Source organism: Excalfactoria chinensis, chromosome 20 (genome assembly GCF_039878825.1).
Source record: "Excalfactoria chinensis isolate bCotChi1 chromosome 20, bCotChi1.hap2, whole genome shotgun sequence".
NCBI classification, from domain to species: domain Eukaryota; kingdom Metazoa; phylum Chordata; class Aves; order Galliformes; family Phasianidae; genus Excalfactoria; species Excalfactoria chinensis.
This window is the reverse complement of record NC_092844.1, coordinates 1555581-1574333: the sequence shown is the minus strand read 5'-3', so window position 1 is coordinate 1574333 and position 18753 is coordinate 1555581. Positions and strand designations below refer to the sequence as shown.

Sequence of the window (18753 nt, the reverse complement as noted above, 5' to 3'; positions counted from 1 at the left end):
CCTCCTATTAGAACAGACTGAAAGGTTTGTCTGCTCTGCTTCTTTTCTCTCTGCTCCTCCTGCAGCATTCTCCCTCAGGCAGCACTTGAAGAAATCCACAAGTTTTCTGGGAGCTACACCTGCATGAACACCTTTAAAGGACGAACATAGACTCGGTGGAGGAAGGACTGTTCTGCAGTGAAACCAGCACAAGCATGAAAATCCTGACAGGGCTGTGAATCAGCAGTCCTGGCTTGTAGCCTGTTCATGTGACTCGCGCTGCTTTGAGGCAACACATTTCTTGCAGGTCATATCCATAGTAACATGACCTTTGCACAGGATTTAATGACCAGACTATGGACCCTTGGCAAGAAGAAAAAACAAAAAGTGTGAAATGTTTATGTGATGTTAAATTCTGTAGGGTTCAAATTGTTAAATCCGCTCATAGTTTTGAAGATGTAATTTTTTTTTTGTTTCTAAAGAGTGTGGGCTGTCTCAGCTGAGAGGCAGCATCGCACCCCGGCCTTCATCCGCTCTCCTCAGAGGAACTGCAATTGCAAACTGACCCCGATTAATTACATTTCAGCTTTTTGAATGGGGAAACTTAAAAGAAATGAAGAGCTACAAGTCGTGGGCACTGAATGGAAGCTTCCTTCCCTTCCTTCGCTTTATATTTGTCGATGAAGCCGTTCCCAAGTTGCATCAGGGAAGGAGCAAACTGCTGTTTTCTTTGTGAAAGGCTCCCCAGGCCTTTTCTCTGCAGGGGCTGCTCTGTGCCCAGGAAAGCTGTCTGACTGCACCCATGGAGGCTGGGCAGGAATGCTCAGTGAGAAGAGCTCCCGGTTTGAGTCGTGGAAGATTCCTTCTGTCCTTGAGCTCGTGTATGGAATGTCATTGTTTTTTCTGAATATTTTTGTTCATTTATGATGAAATATATATATATATTTTTAGCATCAATTCCAGATTGCCACGCATGTAAGGCAGCATCACGTTGGGGGTGAACTCAATCTAGAGCCTGCTTGTACAAAAAAAAACCACATTCAGTGACATAATCCATACAGAGTAAAATGCGTTGTACCAACCTGCACAGTGAAATAAGTGGAATAATTCTCTGAAAATGGGAGAGACGGAGCTGTAGTGCTCACGAAATGTGGAGTTTGGGAGCACAGTTAGCACAGGGCTGATTGAATGCATGTTGAATTCAACTGGGAATATACCCATTGTTTGTTAGAGATGTTGAATCAAGCGCTGGTCAGCCAGAAGTGATAAATACTGCTTGCACTGAAATGCCAGAAGCAGCTAGATGTTATTTATTTTTATAACGATAGACTCTCTTTGACAGCCTAGCAAGAGCAACACTGCATTCCAGTGCCAGATGCAGCCTGCGACTAAGCCTAGGCACAGCAATGTAGCTGAAACATATTGAAACACTACTACTAAAAGAGGAATTAATATCACTGCAATTCAGGAAAGTCACAAGCCAGCCCAGAGGACGCCTGAATGAAGGACAGCCATGGGGTTGAAGTAAAGGAGTGAGGTCAGGGCTTGAGTTTTGACCTTATTTCATAGATGCTCTTGGGCCAAGCTGCATAATCCCAGGGTACGCCCTGACCTGCAAAGCAAATAGTGTTTCCCTGCTTTATTGTCTGTCAGATGCTCAGCAGATTCAAATGGAAAATGCTATAGAAAGGAGAAGCGGTATTTGTCTATAAACCAAAAGGGTGGAAAGGAAGGGGGGGGAAAAAAACCAACAAGCTAAAATCTATCAGTTTGAAATCCGTGATTCTGTACAGAGATACGAATTACAGCAGGAAAGCTGAGAGCTGCTTTTGCAGGGCAGATCCCAAAGGAAGATCTCAGAATGGAGAGTGACTGCTTAGGAGGAGCGACGGTGTGAGTGTTGTCCTTATTGCAGATCAGGTGTCTGCTGAAGAGGTGCAGTGTGGTTGGGATTGCTTTGCCTGCATGGATGCTTCCAGGCGTTCTCCTATCTTGGTCAGTGCTTTCCTTCCGAGTGCAGGACATATCCCTGTGCCAGCATTGACAAGGCTTCTTACAATGGAGGGCTTTTTGAATTCCTCAATGTCTGTGGCTCCGTGGAGAGGTTGAATAGAAACTTTGATCTCGGTGACTGTGATGCCCTCCCTAATAGATGCTTTCAGTGTTATTTTTTTGTCCGTTTTTGAGAGGAAACCGAATTCATTGAAAACACAGCTGCAATGGGGGGTGAACTGTTCCAGGATCTGCCAGGGATATTAAAGGTACACACTTAAGAAACACTGGGGAGGGATAATTCCTCCCCTTCTGCACTCTCATCCTTTATATTTTCTCATTAGCCACAGTCAGGCACGCCAGGCTTATAGATGCCAGAGCAAAAGGGTTCGGTGCAGCAAGGCACCCTGCGGTGTCCCCCTTAAATCAAACCTTTGTGCTGAGATTCTATTCATTAATGACATCCTAATGCAAAAGAGAGGTAAAAAAATAGTGTGCGCACTGAAAGCAACTCTACCCATGCCCACAGCCTATCCCTTACATGCTTCTACTCTTTTCCTGCACTGCATCAAAGATGTTCCCTATCTTCAGAGGTTGTCTTACATCCCAAGTGCTGCTGATTTCTTTCTAATGAACATAAAGCAGTCAGAATGTAGCAGGGACTCTCATAATCTCTCTCTTCTCACACAGAGACGCACACTCACACTTCCCTCTCTCTTTCCCTTAGGGTCTCTGAGCGGACAGCAGGTCAAATAGCAGTCACAGTGGGGGAGAGGTATGCAGCAAACAGAAAATAATGAGGAAAACATTGACTTTGCTTTTCGGATAGTAAGGAAGAGTTGGGTAATAAGAGTTTCTTCACTTGCGAGTGTTGCAAGATAGGATGCTCTGCATGCAGTGAGATTCTTGCAAGTTTGGATGGATGCATACAAAGATTTGGTTCAAAAAGTAAAGCTCGAGGTCTGCTGTCCCTCTGTACATAAGGTTGGTATTGGGTAATCTTGAAGTGCTGCAAATGTGGACAAGCTTTGTAGGAGCCTAAGGCCTTTCCAAAGGAATTTCCGCCCTTTGACTTACTTTTGGTTTTCCCTTCTCTCTCCACTGCCTCCTGCTTTCCACTCCACCAAACTCCTTTTTTTTCCCCCCTTCTTTCTGTATTCCTGTGTCATTACTGCACTTTTTGTGCCACCATCTTGAAGCCAGATGTCACACAAAGGGTCTGGACTAAATCTAAATCAGGGTATGTATTTATTATCCTGCTGGAGGAATCGAGGTGAAGCTGTAAGCAGGGCACAGAGGTTTCATAGGAAATTAGGTAAGCTCTTTGGGTTTTACTGGCTCCAATCTCTGAAGAAGTAGACCCTTAGTATAGTTTCCCTATAGGAGATTGCTGCTGTTTTAAAATGGGAATGATAAAGACATATTAGCCATTGCGGGACATTTCATTGTCCTGATGTGAAAAGCGCCTGTATTGCAATGACCCCATATTTAAATTGTAAATATTTTCACTTCCAGGTGCTTTCAGAGGCTGATGTTTGCACCAAGGAATGTTCATAATTAGCAAGTCAGAGTAGGGAGGGAGATTGGAAGGAGTCACTTGTAAGTGAAGCTGATTTCTCCTCTTCAATATTTGATTTCTGTGTTTCGAACAGAGTCCTTTCCAGCAGTGCTTCCAGACTCACAGAAAGTGTCTGGGCAAGTGATTCTACTGTTTGCAAAGAGAAACTTGTTGTACTTTTATGTAATGTGCTAATTAGTGTGGGTGGGTATCACCAGATCGAGTCTTGCAAGACTTTTGGACAACTCCCTGAACACTCCCACCTTCAGATATTAACAGATAGCGTTACACTTGCCAGATCTCATAAAAACCCACTAACAGACTTAATGCAGGCACCGTGTGAGTAAGTGGGCACATTGATTTCAAAGGGAGCACATCTGTTTGGAGCAGGCATGGAGTCAGCCTCGTGTTTTCCTCTAGCTGACATTCAACCGCTGGGAAAAGAAAACGAGGTGATCTCGGATCATCTATTTTTCTTCATGTGGCTTTAATCAACTAAATCTGGGTGATGGCCACTTCTTTTTTTGACAGCTCTTCTTCATAAGCTTTTGGGGGTAGAGCAAGTTGATGTCAAATGTTTCTTATGTGATTTCCACTAAACAAACATCCCTGAGAAAACCAGTGATGTTTTAAGCGGGCTTAATTCCACCAGCCTAAGGGCTGCAGATGTAAGACACAGGAACAGCTTCACTGCTGCCCGTTCCATAGGATACAGTGAGGTGTCCCTGCTCCTGTCCTTAATTCTTTAACCATACAGCCTCTTGTTCCTGGATCCCTCAAGCTGAAGCTTCAGCAGAAGCACGTAGTGATCTGACCTGCATGGACTGGATACAACTGAACAGAGCTGTGAGGAGATGATTTATAGCTTCTCACCTTCCCAACGAGTCCGGGCTTATTAGTGCCTTATGTTAAGGCATGCCCCATAGCTGAGTTTAAAGGAAGGAGATTGTGTTAGCACTCTGTTCAGTAGCGAGAGTTCTCATAGGCCATTCCTGCCCTTCTTCTGAAAAGAAGTCTGAACAGAAAGATAAAGAGACACATTGCACATCTGCTCATCAAGCCATTAAAGCTGAAAAAATCAAGACATATGTATGCTGATTTCTCTGCATAAATCTACAGAAGTTCTTCTTACATGAAAGAATGAAGTGCTCTAATTTCAGCTTGGAGGTAACCAAAGCAAAACAGGGTAGATAGAATCTGAGGTGGAGTTTGGAGGCCCTAAGCAGCCAGAGGCGAGACCTTGCCTCTTAGATCTGAACTTACATAATAACAGGGGCATTGTGATTTCCATCCAGATACAAAGTCACTGAAAGAAGTGTGTTGTTGCTTCTGTTTATTCCTGTGGGTCACCGTGCCCTAAGAAGCAATCTGTTCACTTTGTGTCTTGCTGGCTCAGGATATTCCCAATATCCCTCTTGCTGTTTGCTGTCTCTTTTTATTTTTGGGGAGGAAGGCAAAGCAGCCCATAGATGTGAAAATAAAGGTCATTTTGACTCGCTTTTTGCTTTTTCCTTGCCAGCTGCAAAGCTCATCCATCATGTGTAGGTACTGTGAGGACGTGTGGTTCTCTGGGCTGTGTAGGAATGGTGCTGACCCAGTAGTACGAGGTAGATGTGCTTCTCTTTCCTTTTCTTTCCTTATGCAAGAGCATTTTGTTATATGAAAGAATTACCTCTGCACTGGACAGGCTCCTCGCAGGCAGACATCCCTAACTTAGCTCTAAGCCTCTCGGAAGCATGCAGGCTCTATATGAAGATGACCCCAGCTTCCCAAAATGATTTCCTATATGTGTCTCCAAGGCACTTTGTCACTGAGATTTGACCCTGACCAATTTCTTCCCTCAAATCACTATTTGCATACACTGAGTATTGTGAATGAATACATGAAGTGAAATTCTTTATCTCCCCTTTTTTAGTGTTAGTGGCAACACAGCTGCTAATTGCTTTGAGCATTGCTACCGAGTGCTCCTGGATACCCCCTCAGTACATTGCAGTATGAATGTGGTGTGAAGCAAATAAGCAATTCAGCGCTGTCTTCTGCAGGAAAATCAACTCTCAGTTTCTTAACGCAGAAAGGGGTCTCGAAATAAACACAGAGGTGATAAATGGCTTCTGGAACGTCGCGGCTATATGAAAAATGCTGTCCTATGGAATTTGGGTTTATAATAATAAGGGCTCATCTCAGAAGAATGTTAATGGAAGATGGAAATGTCTGTAACGGAAAACAAGTGATAGCAGAGCACACAATTCCTCAACCCTGCTGGGGATGCTGATGTCATGCAGACCTGCTATGGGCCACTCAGTTCAACAGACTTGCATTGTCACTATACCCCCTGCAACTCTGCCCATTACAACAGCAGAGGTGACAAGCTCCTGGTGTCTGCACGCTCAGTTGTTCAGTCCAGAAAAGTAAATGTCGCTTTGTTTATTTTTTTAATGTCCATTTCTCAGAGGAAAAAAGCAGTTCTTGAGTTCAGTGTCAGCCTGAGATAATGGAGGAGACGTTCTCAGGTACCAGAAAGAGAAGTCACAGCAGCTCCTAGCTGATTCCTTAGGGTGTCAAGCCACATTTCCCTCTGTAAACAACACAGAGGGAAGAACAGGATTGACTAAAACCAGCAATAGGATCAGACTCAATCACAAATCATTTTGTAAGCTATTGCATGGCTTTTTTCTCCCAATAATAAAATACCTTGTGGTGTCTTCTGGACTCCCATCAGAGCTGTAAAGACACAGAAGATACTTGTAGAGCTGGACAATAATTTATTGCTATTCTTGGGGCAGAGAACAGACAGAGATTGGCACCAGCTAAATTGGTAGCTGAAGGGCCTGCAGCTTTCTATATTCTAATGATCTTGAAAATTCAGTGTTAGTGATCTGACATATTTCTCAACTGTCTGCTACTGCATTAAAAAAAAACACCATAAACAAAAGCAAACAAACCCCTTCAACCCACATCAATTGTTCTCGTACTTTTGAAGCCTACAACGCGGTTAGCTTCTCTGTTGCCCTGTTGCCATAGCTGAGGCTTAACAAGCACATTAATCAAATGGAATACAGCCTTGAATTTCTCCAGGAGGGATCTGCTGCTGACACCGACAACTATTTATACAAAAAAAAAAACGGTGTTGATGTCCTGCAGCAAGAGTTGCTACATATATTCACAAAGAAAAAAACCCAAAAGTCGTGTACAAACAGCGACGGTTAATGGTTCAATAGCACAGCTCCTTTGGCTCTGTCCTTACAGAGTCACAGCACTGAGACTTCTGACCTCATTGAAACCAACTCTTTGAGGAAATCTTTCAGTTCTTTCAGGCTCTTAACCCCGAGATCGAGGAGCGCAGTCACTTTCGGCCACGTTTCCTGTGATGCAACCTTGCAATGCTCAGTGCTTCTCTTTGCAAACGTCTGCATCTCGCCAGACAGATTTGCCAACGGCTCCTCATCTTGCACAACGCAGAAGTTATATCCTGCATTTCTTCAGTGACATTGCAAATGAACTTTCAGAGAAGTTGTTCTTTTTGAATGAGCCATAGGAGCCATGCTGAGTTTTATTTTAGTTGGGTTTATATTAGGTTTCATTTTTGCTGATCCCTTCATTTTTCATCATCTCATCCGTCTCTTCCAATTTTCCCTCTTGGGGAGGGCTGTGTTTTGAGAGTTTCTGAGTCAGAATGCTGTGCATGCACATTGTTCAGCTCCTCGCCTTCCCTTCAGGCAGTCTCTCACCTGTGCATGCCTGTGTCCACACCTTCTCATACATTAACATTGCAAACTGCCCTAAATATCTTTGAGATTAGCTTCCTTTTAAGCACGAGATGTACCAAAAAACCAGAGAGCTTGCATTATGCTGCCTAACGAGTTGACAACTGCATATGCTATTTTAAAGGCCTTCAGGATTTGATTTTAAACTTAGAGGGACTGTTAGGCATTGGCCTTGAAAACATAGTTAAAAATGAACTGCAGATACCCAGCACTGCCCTTTGATTTCTTCTGATAATTCATGAATCAGAGATAGGCTCTGATGATACCTAAATGTGTACAAGTGCAGCATGAAGTTCAGATCATGGTGGATCTGCATTAAGGCTGATGGGCTACTTCTAGCCCAGTGATTTCATTGCAGCTAGCTGTACTGTTTTGCAAATCTAGCTGTAAAATAAGCCCGCTGTCTTTTCATGGATTATTTTTAAACAGGCTTCTTTCAAATTTTCCTTTATCAAACAGCTTAAACACACGATGGTTCTCAGCCAATAATTTGCTTGCAAGTTATTCACCATAACTACTACTTTGAGTGCTTGCCATTCATTAATGTGCAGTTTTCCCGTGGAACTGGCTGTCCAGATCTCACGGTGGCTTTGCTTTCCCTTGGTTGGATGCCTTCCAATCCCACAGAAAGCTTTGTAGGGGCTCCAAAATGTCTGCTGATGGCTGTGAGATGGCTTCTGGCAACAATATCAATGCAAATGAATATCTGAATGCGCTCATGACATCTTCCAATCTTGTGATCAAAAACGTGCCTGTAGAAATCTTCAAGGCAAAGAAAAAAATCTTGGGATACTGTCAAGAGTGCGTTTGCCTTTACTTATGGCAGCAAATGTTCACATATGTTTTGTTTCTTTCATAGGATTCAGCTCCTTCTTAGCCTCGGATTGATAGGAAAACAAAACAAAACAAACACGACAGTCTCGATACTGGATAAAGTTTATTATTATAGAAGTGACTTCCTGACATCAGGGGATGGCATATTTCCATACGAGGGGAATGGCTTTGTGATTCTTTCATAGAATCATAGGATTGTTTCAGCTGGAAGGGACCCTAAAGGCCATTTGGTTCAACCCCCTGCAATGCACAGGGACACCCACAGCTCCATCAGTTGCTCAGAGCCCCTCCAGCCCGACCTTGCATGTCTGCAGGGATGGGGCACCACCATCTCTCTGTGCAACGTGTGCCAGTGCCTCACCATCCTTAGCACAGAAGAAAGCAAACAGGACAAGACCAGAATGCTGAGAGCACAGGTGTGTTAGAGGAAAGGCTGTGCTTGCTGCTGAGCATAATTCAGTTCACCTGACGTTCATTGCATTCGAAACACCTGTATCAAACCCACGGGCACCATTTTGGAGACACAGCACTTAGCCAGAGCATTTCAGTTGTGAGAGGGAGCAAACACTTGGACCTGATGGCCTTGAGGGTCCAATGATCCCATGGTTCTGTGACTGTACAGGGCTGGGAGGGTTCTGTGGCACAAATGACCATTCAGGGCACTCCTCATGTTGGAGCTTTTAACAAACTTTTAGCCTTTGTTTGCATTTTTCTGCGGTGTGTGTTTACTGCTCGTTTGCGCTGCACACGCTGTGAGAAATTAAGCCATTATGTTGCTATTTTTTTTCCCCCTTTCTCCCACTTTCATTCTCTTCACAACCCCCTTTCAAAACCCTCACAGTTCTTCCATTATTCGACATTAACAGGACAGAAAGAAAGACTCAAAAGAAAAGTGCTCCAAGCACAGGTTGGGCCTGTCGTGGAGCAGCACTCAGCCCACAGAGCACATCGGCCTCTCCGTAAATCTCCGAGTGTTTCATATAGCTCGCCTGTCAGGCGGCCATTAAGTTTTATAACCTTTATATTTCAAGCGAAACAATGAGCGCGAATTCTTTCTCGGCGCACCTAATGGGTTCCACATGTGAACGATTTGGATGCGATTTTTAATATTTCGGCTCGCTCGGTAGGTAGCACAGCCGCCTGAGAGACGGCGCGGCCCGGCTGGCAGCTCCTGAGCTTCGCTGACAGGACCGGCCGCCATGATGGAGCCATGGCTGCAGCGCGGCCTCCGGCCGGCAGGGGGCGCTCCGCTTGGCCGCTAACCTTAGCGCTGCTATAGAACGTTCCAGAGCGGCGGCAACGTGGGGTGGAAGCGGAGATTTTGAGGTGAGGTAGGCAAAAAAACGCCTTGTAATGCTTCCCAAACTGCCCTAAAATGACACAGTGATGAAGGCGATTAAGCATTTGGAATATCTTCTGTGGGACAGCAGGCTGAGAGACACGGGGCTGCTTAGCCTGGAGGAGGCTGAGGAGGGATATCATTGCTGCTTGTAAGTATATATCTGTATATAAAGTGTGTGAGTCAAATTGTTGGGTCCAGGCTGTTTTTAGCGGTGTGCAGCAACAGGGCAACTCGCAGCAGGCAAAACCTGCAGGATTATGTTTGCTCTTTGGCATCGTGTGGCTTGGTGGCCATTGGAGGTTGGGGTGGCTGAGGGAAATGGGGGCACACAGTGAGGGTTGGTGATGGACCATCGGCTGGAGGGCTGGAAGGGTCTGTGCTGTGCTGTGGGCTTCGTCTTTGTCAGCTTAGAGGCCCTTTGCACACTCAGCAGCACCCCCAAGGGCAGCGGGGATGTGTAATGATCAGATGGGCCTGATGGGGTGGGAAGTGTCTGCGCTGGTTGTGCTGTTGAGAAATGCAGGTCGTGGTGAGTTCTGCAGTGCGAGCTGAGAGTTTTGGTGTGTAACATCTGATTTATTTTTCCTAATGCGGTCGTTTGAAGTCTGATGTCTTCCCGACAACTTCACTTGGCTCTTCATAGCAATTTTCATGCCTTGAAAATATGCAGGGGTTAGGTGGGGGATGCTGGATCATGTTCTTTGATAAGGGCCTGGGATTCCTTTACTAACAAGGACTCTTTTGTTACAGGCTGATCCTGTGCTACCTTGGTGTGGGAGTGGTGTAGTTTGAAATGGATGGTGTCACTAAATTAGCGACCACATCAGAACTCCTCCAATCTGTGTCGCTTCCAGACAAATTAAGCTGTGTGTCAAGGCAAGGTCATTCGGTGATCCTGAGAAGCCAGTTAATATTATTCTTAGGCCACAAAGAGTTTCCACTTACTGTAAAGCTGTCAGGCTGTTCCTCTTCGCCCCGTCAGTGGGACTGCAGCTCTGTGTGTCCAGTGGCACTGCAGTGGTGTGCTGGGGCAGTGATGAGACAGGCCATTAACAGCAACGTGCTGCTTGTGTGGGTTTCTGCAGGAGCAGCCTGGGTGTGGGACAGCTATAAAGTGCTTTGTCAGGTTAAAGAGCATAATGAAATTAAGGTTTGCAGCAGAAAACATGTATTGTTAGTAGTCTGGCCACTTGCTTGCTCACCATGTCACAGAGGCCCAGAGTGCCAGCAGGTGAATGTAACAACTTGTTGATTCTTACAGTCTGCAGAGCAGCAAAAGCGTGGCAGGTTTGATGTGCGTGTGGTTTTCTGCTGATGTACCCAGCCTTTTGAGAAAGCCATCAAACACGCTTTGTGTTGCTCTGCAGAGTGCTGGGAGCAGTCCTGAGCACAGCAGGGAAATAATGAATTCCTGTCAGTTCTTGGGCAGTGTTTCCAGTGGGCTGCGTCACCTGATGGGGAGCTGTGACGTGCGTGGTCCAGAGGTGACGCAGGGTGTGTTTGCTGGGACAGGAGCCTAAAGGGTTGCCTGCTCAGGGCTCAGTGCTGGCACGCTTCTGGGCACAGGGAGGGGGGATTGGGGGAGCTGTAGGCACCATCACTGGGCAGCGTGCAGGGATGGACAAAGCCTTTTGTATGGCGTGCTCTGTGAGCAGCTTGTGGGCTGCATGGAGGTTGCAAGGGAGTGCTGCATCTCTGGAAGTGGCGGGACACAGAAGTGCGGGGGGTGCAAGCTGGGTGCCATCCGGCCTTGGGAGAACTGATAAACTTGGATACAATACCAAGTGAATGTTGCTGACTGTGGGATTTATATTTTTGCTCCCGAGCACGAGGCCTGTTGAAGTTCCGAGCATAAATAATTGCTATCTCTCCAGTGCGTGGACTCTGGCTCTGTGCTTGGCCCTGTGTCCCAGCCCCCGCTCCGCTCAGCAGGGTCAGGGAGAAGGGAGAAGGGGCGGTGTCTTTGGCTGACATGAGCCCGCTGGGGAGGGATGAGAGGAAGGGGGTCTTGGGGGCTGGGTTCAGAGCAAGGTTAGCCAAATATCGGATAAATTAAGCAAGAGAAACAGACAGCTCAGCTTGCAGTGAACTTTTCACCCAGCTAACCTGTTGCTCACCCTGCATTGCACAGGTGGAGTACAACTCAAGTAGAGCACAACCCTGGCTTTCCCTGCCTCCTCTTTTGCTGTAGCGTGAGCCATGGCCAAGGAGGGAGCAGGAATGGAAAGGAGTTTGATTTGTTGTTTTGAGTCCAGAAAAGATCTGATAGCTGTCTTAAGAGCACTGATGTTAATGCTATTATTAGCTTATTGTTAGCCGTAGGGTTAGTTAGCATTTGTTCTGGTGCAGAACCTCTACCAATAATTCCTGGTCATAGAGAATGGGGAAGAAATTCCATGTTGGAGAGAACAAACAGTGCCTGAACAGGAATGGTTGGAGATTCTTTGTGGGAATATGCAAGGCTGGTGGGAATTCAGTGAATTCTGATGTTTATATTTCTCTGACTTTTCATCTGCATTTGCAGTGCAAGTAAATACAAATGATTGCTGACAGATGTTGTAAAAACAGCATTATGCTAACCATTAAGCTTAATTTTGTTCTCAGTTACTAACGCACATGGCATAGTATGACTCTTACTCACATCACCTCTATGTAAATCATGGACTTTCCTCCAGGGGTACGGAATCCAGAACAGAATTTATTCTGATCTTTTCTGAGATCCTCGCTGCTTCTTCTCCCAGCAGCTCTCCAAGCAAATTGAAGTTAGTGGGGTGGCAGCTTGGTTGGAAAGTAACATCCAGCAGAGTGCTGAAACCCTCAGACATAGTTCTCTGGCTTCAGGTCAGTGTTTTGCAATTGGAATCCTGTTCTCTGACCTTCCTTTTCGCTCACTGTAGGTGAAAGGCCTGAAACCCACTGAGGTACCTATTGCACAGCAATTCTGGGAGCTCGGTCCTTAGTTTTTGAGTGTGTGCCTGAATTCCATCAAACAAAGGTCTTTGCAGAGGCCTTAAAGAGCCTTTTATCAGTAGTGAACTTTCAGATGGCAAATGCCAGGAGCTCTGTCTGAAATGGAAGGAACGTTGTATAAACCTAGAGGTAAGCTCTGACTTCAGGGAGCTGTGAGCCTTCCTAGAGCTGTGAGTATTCTCTGCTCAGTGCAGGAGGATGGCTTCCCTCCCCGTTTTGGATCTGGGAAGGAGGTCAAGTTTTTCTCGCTCTGCGTGTGCGTTTGAGTTTGTGTACAGCTCCTCAGGCACTGCCAGCTTTACATGAGGTGATTGGCTGCAAAGTAGGGCTGACAGTGTCTCCCTTGGTATCCCAAATTCGTGGATGTTGACAGGAGCTCAGACTGACATTACCACACAGCCCAGATGTGCATTCAGGCCGGTCCAGCATTACTGTAGGATGGTGGGGATCTGGTGGCATGGCTGGGTGGTTCCAGAACAGGAACCAGTGGGGAAGCAGGAGTAGCAATGCTGTGGTGGAGCCCACTGTTACAGTTAGAGCTCGCCAACTCCTCTCCTGCCAGGGAACAGGGGCGTCATTCTGCTTTCTTAAAGCTCCAGTGTTTTGCCTGATAGGTGAGGAATGTAGAGCCGGGTGCACAAACTTGGTGTCCCTATTGACAGAAAGGGGTTGTAGGTCTCTTCTGTAAATGGAGAAGAGTAGGGGTGTGTTAGAAGAAGGGGTGGAGAAAGAGAGCATGAGCTGCAGTGTGGGTGCAGTGTAGTTGCTGGGCTTGCCTGTTGCATCAGCCTGTTGCTGATGCCACTGGTTACTTAGCAGGTTTTCTCCTCATGCAGTTGCTTAAAAAGTAAAAGTAGCAGTTGAAATCTGCACAAAGCAGCAGTGCTCTCTGCTGCCTCTTCCCCTGCAATGACAGCAGCAGTTCTGTACGTTCGGTGAACCCAGAGAACAGATTCTGTTTAAAGTCATGTTTTTGTTTGCTTGTTTGGGGCCTTGGTTTGTTGTTCTGGTTTTGTTTCATTCCCTTGGGATGGCTCTGGCTGACTAATTTTACAGCCTGTTGTTTTTCAAACGCAGATGTCACCCTGGGGAGAGAACGGGGCAAGGACAAGTTCAGCAGTCACCAGATAAGGAAGACCACTCTTTTCCCATCAATTTGAAGAGGTTTGGCAGGGCTTTAAGCAACACCATAATTTTCCTAAAGACGGATTTGCTTGTACAACCCGCCAGCTAGAGCGTGTGTTCTGCACAAGAGTTCCTCCCTTTTAGACACATTTGCAACACTTCCCAGACCAGTTTGTCCATTCACCTTACAGCTTGAAACCCTTGTTTCGGGGCAGGCTTGTTTCTTCTACTGTATTTTTACTGCCCCTTGAGTGACATCATTCAAATGGTGAGTCTCTGAGAGATGATTCATACTGAAAAAGATCTAATAATTGTTACCAGTTATTCAAATCAGTGTTACTGATTTCCCGCATCCTCCCACTGGTCCCTTGAGCTCCCACACCCACTCGTTTTTCCTAATAATTCCCAGGCTTTCTGGCTGCGTGCTCAGTGTGCCCTCCTCACTGTTACTGTGCTAAGGTGTAAGCATCTCGCCCTCCCCTGAGGAGCACTTATAGGGCTTGGCTGCAACAGCTTGTGTAGGCAGATACAGGCTGAGCTGAACTGGCAAGGTAGAGGTGGATTGACGAGCGCTGGCCTCAGTAAAGCTTCAAACTGCTTTCACAGCACATCTTCTGTTTCACTGCCGTGTTGGTATTGTTGGCAGCCTCTGAGGTAGCTTGTTCAAAGCTAGATGAGTGATGTGTCTGCAGGCTGTGGTGTTGGGGTGCGTGGAACTATGAACTAGATTCTCCTGAGAAGTTCTGCAAGGTATTATTGGGGTGATTGCGTGCTCTGTGCTAGCAAAGACTTGCACCAGCAGGGATCCTATCGTGCTGCTGTTGTTTCAGTTCATAGTGGAGAACGTTCCTTTTGTTTCACAGATATGGATGTAACTCATGAAGCTTGTTTCTCCCGTGCCATGAATTGTGCAGTGATTCACATCATCAGTGTAAAAAGCCAGCTGTTGTTGGGAGCAGCCATATACTGTTCTTCATCCAGCTCCTCAGCCTGGCCCCATATTCCCGTCACACTCTTTCTTCATATCCCTGCATTCTTGTCCTTGATCTTCCCTGTTCGAGACCCTTCCACATGCGTTTTGTCATTTCCCTTGTGCATTCACCTTCTTAGTTGTTCTTTCTGTTGTCAGGGGCACACTTGATTTTGCCCAGGGTTGCGTCTTGAGTTACATCAAGTTACGTTTTGAGGTGGAAAGGGGTAAGTCTGGATATGTTCTGGGTGCTCAACACAAACACACTGATGTTCAGAACAAGCCTGTGGCTCTTCTAGAGAGAACTGCTGTACGTGGCAGCATCCTTTTGTGTTGCATTGGATTCAGCATTGTGTGCAGGGCTGAAATGCCCTGTGTGCTGAGCGTTGGCCTGGCAGGATGAGCTCATACAAAAAGAGTGTCAGAGCTTCCCCTTCTGGAAAAGAGATAGGGATTTATGGCTGTTGCATCTGCAGTAAAGCTGGCACCACAGCCCTTCTTCGTCAGCAGTAGGACGGCAGAGGGGGGAGAAAAGCACAGTGTAACCTTTGGTGTGTTATTTATTATCACTTTGCAGCCCTCTGGAAAATGAACTTTAGAAAGTTGTGTGCGGATGGTGAGGATGAGCACTGGGAAAACCCAGGAATCAGCAAATCCATTGTGTTGCGCTGACAGAAAGATACTGTTACAACACACTTTAGCTGCCAACTTGCTGCAGTCACTCAATCCATCATGGTGGGCTGTTGGATCACAAGGCAGTGAAACTCAGCCTGGCGTGTTATTTTAGTCTTACATGGACTGTGAGATAAACGGGGCATGAACCAGCCCCCTGGCAGGGGGTCGACCCCTAGCGCCCTCATTAAAGTGCCAATCAAAAAGAGTAATGGAACGGGGAATGGAAAGCTGGCTTCTTCAGCCTGTTACTGCACACAGTCTGAGCAACTTGCACAAGCCAAGGGAAACATTTCTGTTCTGAAGAGGAGCCAGGCTGCCAGAAATACCTCCTCTCTCCTTGTCTCTGTGTGCGCAATGCCGAGACCCTCCTGTGGTGGGAGCCTGTGGTGGGAGCCTGTGTCTTACCGCAGTGCAAGCAGAGGGAAGAAGTGTGGCTGAATGTAACCCGGAAAGGACGTGGGTGCTGCTTCTGTGGAATACAGCGGTCAGCATTGGTTCCAGCATGGCTTCTCTTGCACATTGCTCAGCTTTCAGCACGTGTGTGTGAAAGGTGGGCAGAAAACAGCAGATGCAGGAGTGCTGCTGTTCTGCGTGAGGTAAGAAAGTGCACTTTTGTGGGTCATTTCAGCTTTCTGCAGGAACCCACAGCAAACAGCGACGCCAGGATCGGTGGGTGAATGCTCTCAGGTTCATGGGCAATGCTACATGCTTGTCTGTGATGGTCAGTATCTCAAAGAGGCGTATAACCTCTGCATTGCCAATGGATGCTCATTTTCCCATTCCAGCTGTGGTGATGCTGTGGGCATTTCTGTACCATCTTGTGCTGCCTTCTGGTATATAAATCCACATTCTGCAGATGAGCATCGCTCCAGTGTATGCTTGGCATAGAGGGCAAAAGGTAACGAATGAGAAGAAAATCACCATAATTACATATAACAAATCTGGTTAAAGGCTTCCCTTGCCTGGCAGATTGCTGGTGGCTGCAGGGTGATGCATGGTCACAGGAATGCCATCCAGCCATCCTTTGTTGCTGCCTGTTCTCATGCTGTGCTGCAGTAATGGCTCTTCTGGGTGCTGTGAAGCTGCAGTCAGACCGTGGTAAAGAAGAGAAAGCAGCAAGATCCTGTGTTCTGACGCTGGCCTTGCACTTCACTATGGGATCTTCGTCAAGGTTCTGAACTGCTTTCAGTTCTTTCAGTTTGAATGTCTGTAAGTGGGCCAAATTCTGCTCTTTCTGCTGTGAGTGCTGGGTTGCTTCTGTGATACGTCTGCAGTTTCTGTTCTCGTTACTCTGCAAACATTTTCAAAGCCCATGTGAGGTTCAGTGGTGCTCGTTGGAAGGGGGAGAGAAATCACCGCTGTTCTCCCTGGTATTTAGGTTGCTATATCAGGGGCCTGGCCCTACTGAAATAAGGTTCTGTTCTCCTGCATGTGGTGTGTGGGCTTTGTTGTTTCTTCTGCCCTCATCAAAGTCTGAGGCCAAACTTTTGCCACACCGTTACCCTGTACCTTACACTGCTGCCTGCAGATTGCTGCAGGGCTGCTGGCAGACAACAGGCATTAGGAATGGTGAGCTGCTCCTGAGGGTCAAAGCAAGTGCTGTTTCCAGGGGGTTGATGGATGCTGGGTTTGATAGATTTCTCCAGTTGTTAAAGTTTCTCCACAGCTGCAGCATCCAGGGGACTTTTGTTGTTATTTTTTATTTTGCTGGCATTTTTAGCCTGCAGAAACAATTGTTCTGGAGCTCCCATACACAGTCCTTGTCCTTTGGGTGACCCATCCATTTATCCAAAGCGTAAACGCACATGAAAGCTGTTTACTTCTCTCATGGCCTTTTAGTACTTTCGAGTCAGACCAGAATAGGCCAGAGGTGCAAGGTTCTTCTTATCCACAGAGAGAACTGCTTGTGCTGGGCATGTTGCTTGGGCAGCAGCTTGTCTGTTACAAGAAAGCCCCAGCGATCCCTTGTGATAGCAGAGTCTGACTGCACTGAGACAGCAGCGTGGCTGCACAGCAGGCCATGAATAGAGCTGATACAATGCAGTAGGCATTTACCTCTTATGTAACTGCATCTAGGGCCAAGGTTATTTTTATTTCTATACTTGAATATGCTGTAGTTCCACTGAGGGGAAAATAGGAACAAAAAAAACTTTTTTCGCTGTTTGTCAGTGGTTAATGAGTAACTTTGTTTCTTTCCCTTTTTGGCAGGCCTCCTTCCATGAATGACTGCGCTCTGTTACAGCTGAGACGTGTGCAGACCCAGTGGCAGTGTGAGGACCCGGCCTGATGTTCACATCTGGTGTTGCTTTACTCATGTTCTCCAGCTCAGAAAAATCTGATGATAAAGACCTTAGGAAAGGAGGAGGACATCTCAGTCCTAAAGAAACTGACCTGGCCTCTGTTAATGAAACATTTTCTCAGCGAGGTAGCTGTCGTGTTAGCAAGGAGGTAGATTTGAACCGTCCTGAATCCTTTTTAAGGCTACCAGTAAGCTGGAATGGATTTGAAGCAATAATAAGCAGGAGGAATTGGTGATGTTTTCATCCTAGCCCCATATTTGATAAAAACAGCATCATCATGTGTAGTGACAAAGCAGTTGCCATCAAGCCTGGACTGGAGTGCAGAGCTCTGCTCCTGGTCTGTTTGTTTCAGAGAAGACAACTCTGATCCTTGTTTACAACAACTACATTTTAAAGAATGGAAGCATGAGGAGTACAGCCTTCACTTTGCAAGGTAAATTTAAGAAATAGCGATATTACATAAGTATATACACACAAATACACATATGGTGTTATTCTTTGTGAAAATCAACATTATTTAAGTAGCATTTGATCAACTGTGGCATTAATAAAAATGCCCTTTCGTTTGTTTGTATCTCTTTGAAGCTGTCAGTAACCTGCAGTGTATGCCCAGTGCTGGACACCAGAGCTGAGTTAGCTGTGATCAGAAAATACAGCAGTGTTCCTTAAGGAAGAGAAGCAGAGCAAGGAAGATTTTCCTTAGGGTTGCCATCATCTGGTGCTTCACGCCCTGCATGAATCAGGTCAGTGCTCAGTTGTTACAGTGAAGATAAAAGGACTGTTTGGGTTTTTTTTTAAGCTCATTTATATGTGCTTGGTCCAAGATCCTGGAGACCAAGCCTGCAGTTGATGAGAGAATAGCTACGTGGCGGAATCACCATGTGCTCTGAGAAATGGGATACATTTCATACATAGCATACATTGAGCCCCTTGTGATCATGATGATTACTTTTCTGTTTTGAGACGTGGAACCTCCAGCCACTTACTTTCTCTCCACACCAACATAAGCACTGCACTGTTAGATTAAACAGCATTCGCAGCTTAAGCTGTTCAGCTAGCATCGAGTTGATTTATTGGAGAAGTCTATTCAAGAGCAGAAGGAAGTTTATTGTCCACATCTTGCATGTTGTTTAGCTTATTTCAGGAATATCTCATTGTGTATTTCCTGTTTCATTGCCTGTAATTTATTTAAAGATGGCTGAGTTGGAGCAGGTAACAGAATTGTTTATGGTCCGGCAGTGACT

General features: G+C 46.1%; 1 protein-coding gene and 1 long non-coding RNA gene across 9 annotated transcripts in view; both read left to right on the top strand.

Annotated features, from left to right (window-relative positions):
* Window positions 1-1060, top strand: part of DHRS3 (dehydrogenase/reductase 3) — a 148278-nt gene extending 147218 nt beyond the window's left edge. For all 7 annotated transcript variants that reach the window (XR_011905698.1, XM_072354633.1, XM_072354632.1 and 4 more), the window contains one exon: window positions 66-1060. Coding sequence is in view for 6 of the 7 variants with exons in the window: in XM_072354633.1 (XP_072210734.1) it covers window positions 66-150 (85 nt within the window). In the remaining variant the exon portion in view is untranslated. The remainder of the gene's footprint in view (window positions 1-65) is intronic.
* Window positions 1061-15267: 14207 nt separating this feature from the next.
* On the top strand, window positions 15268-18122 carry LOC140261253 (uncharacterized). 2 transcript variants are annotated; one of them, XR_011905683.1, is made up of 3 exons: window positions 15268-15805; window positions 17418-17942; window positions 18095-18122. It is a non-coding gene; the product is annotated as an uncharacterized lncRNA (long non-coding RNA). The 2 variants fall into 2 exon arrangements; XR_011905684.1 differs by lacking the exon at window positions 15268-15805 and adding an exon at window positions 16183-16380.
* Window positions 18123-18753: the final 631 nt, after the last annotated feature.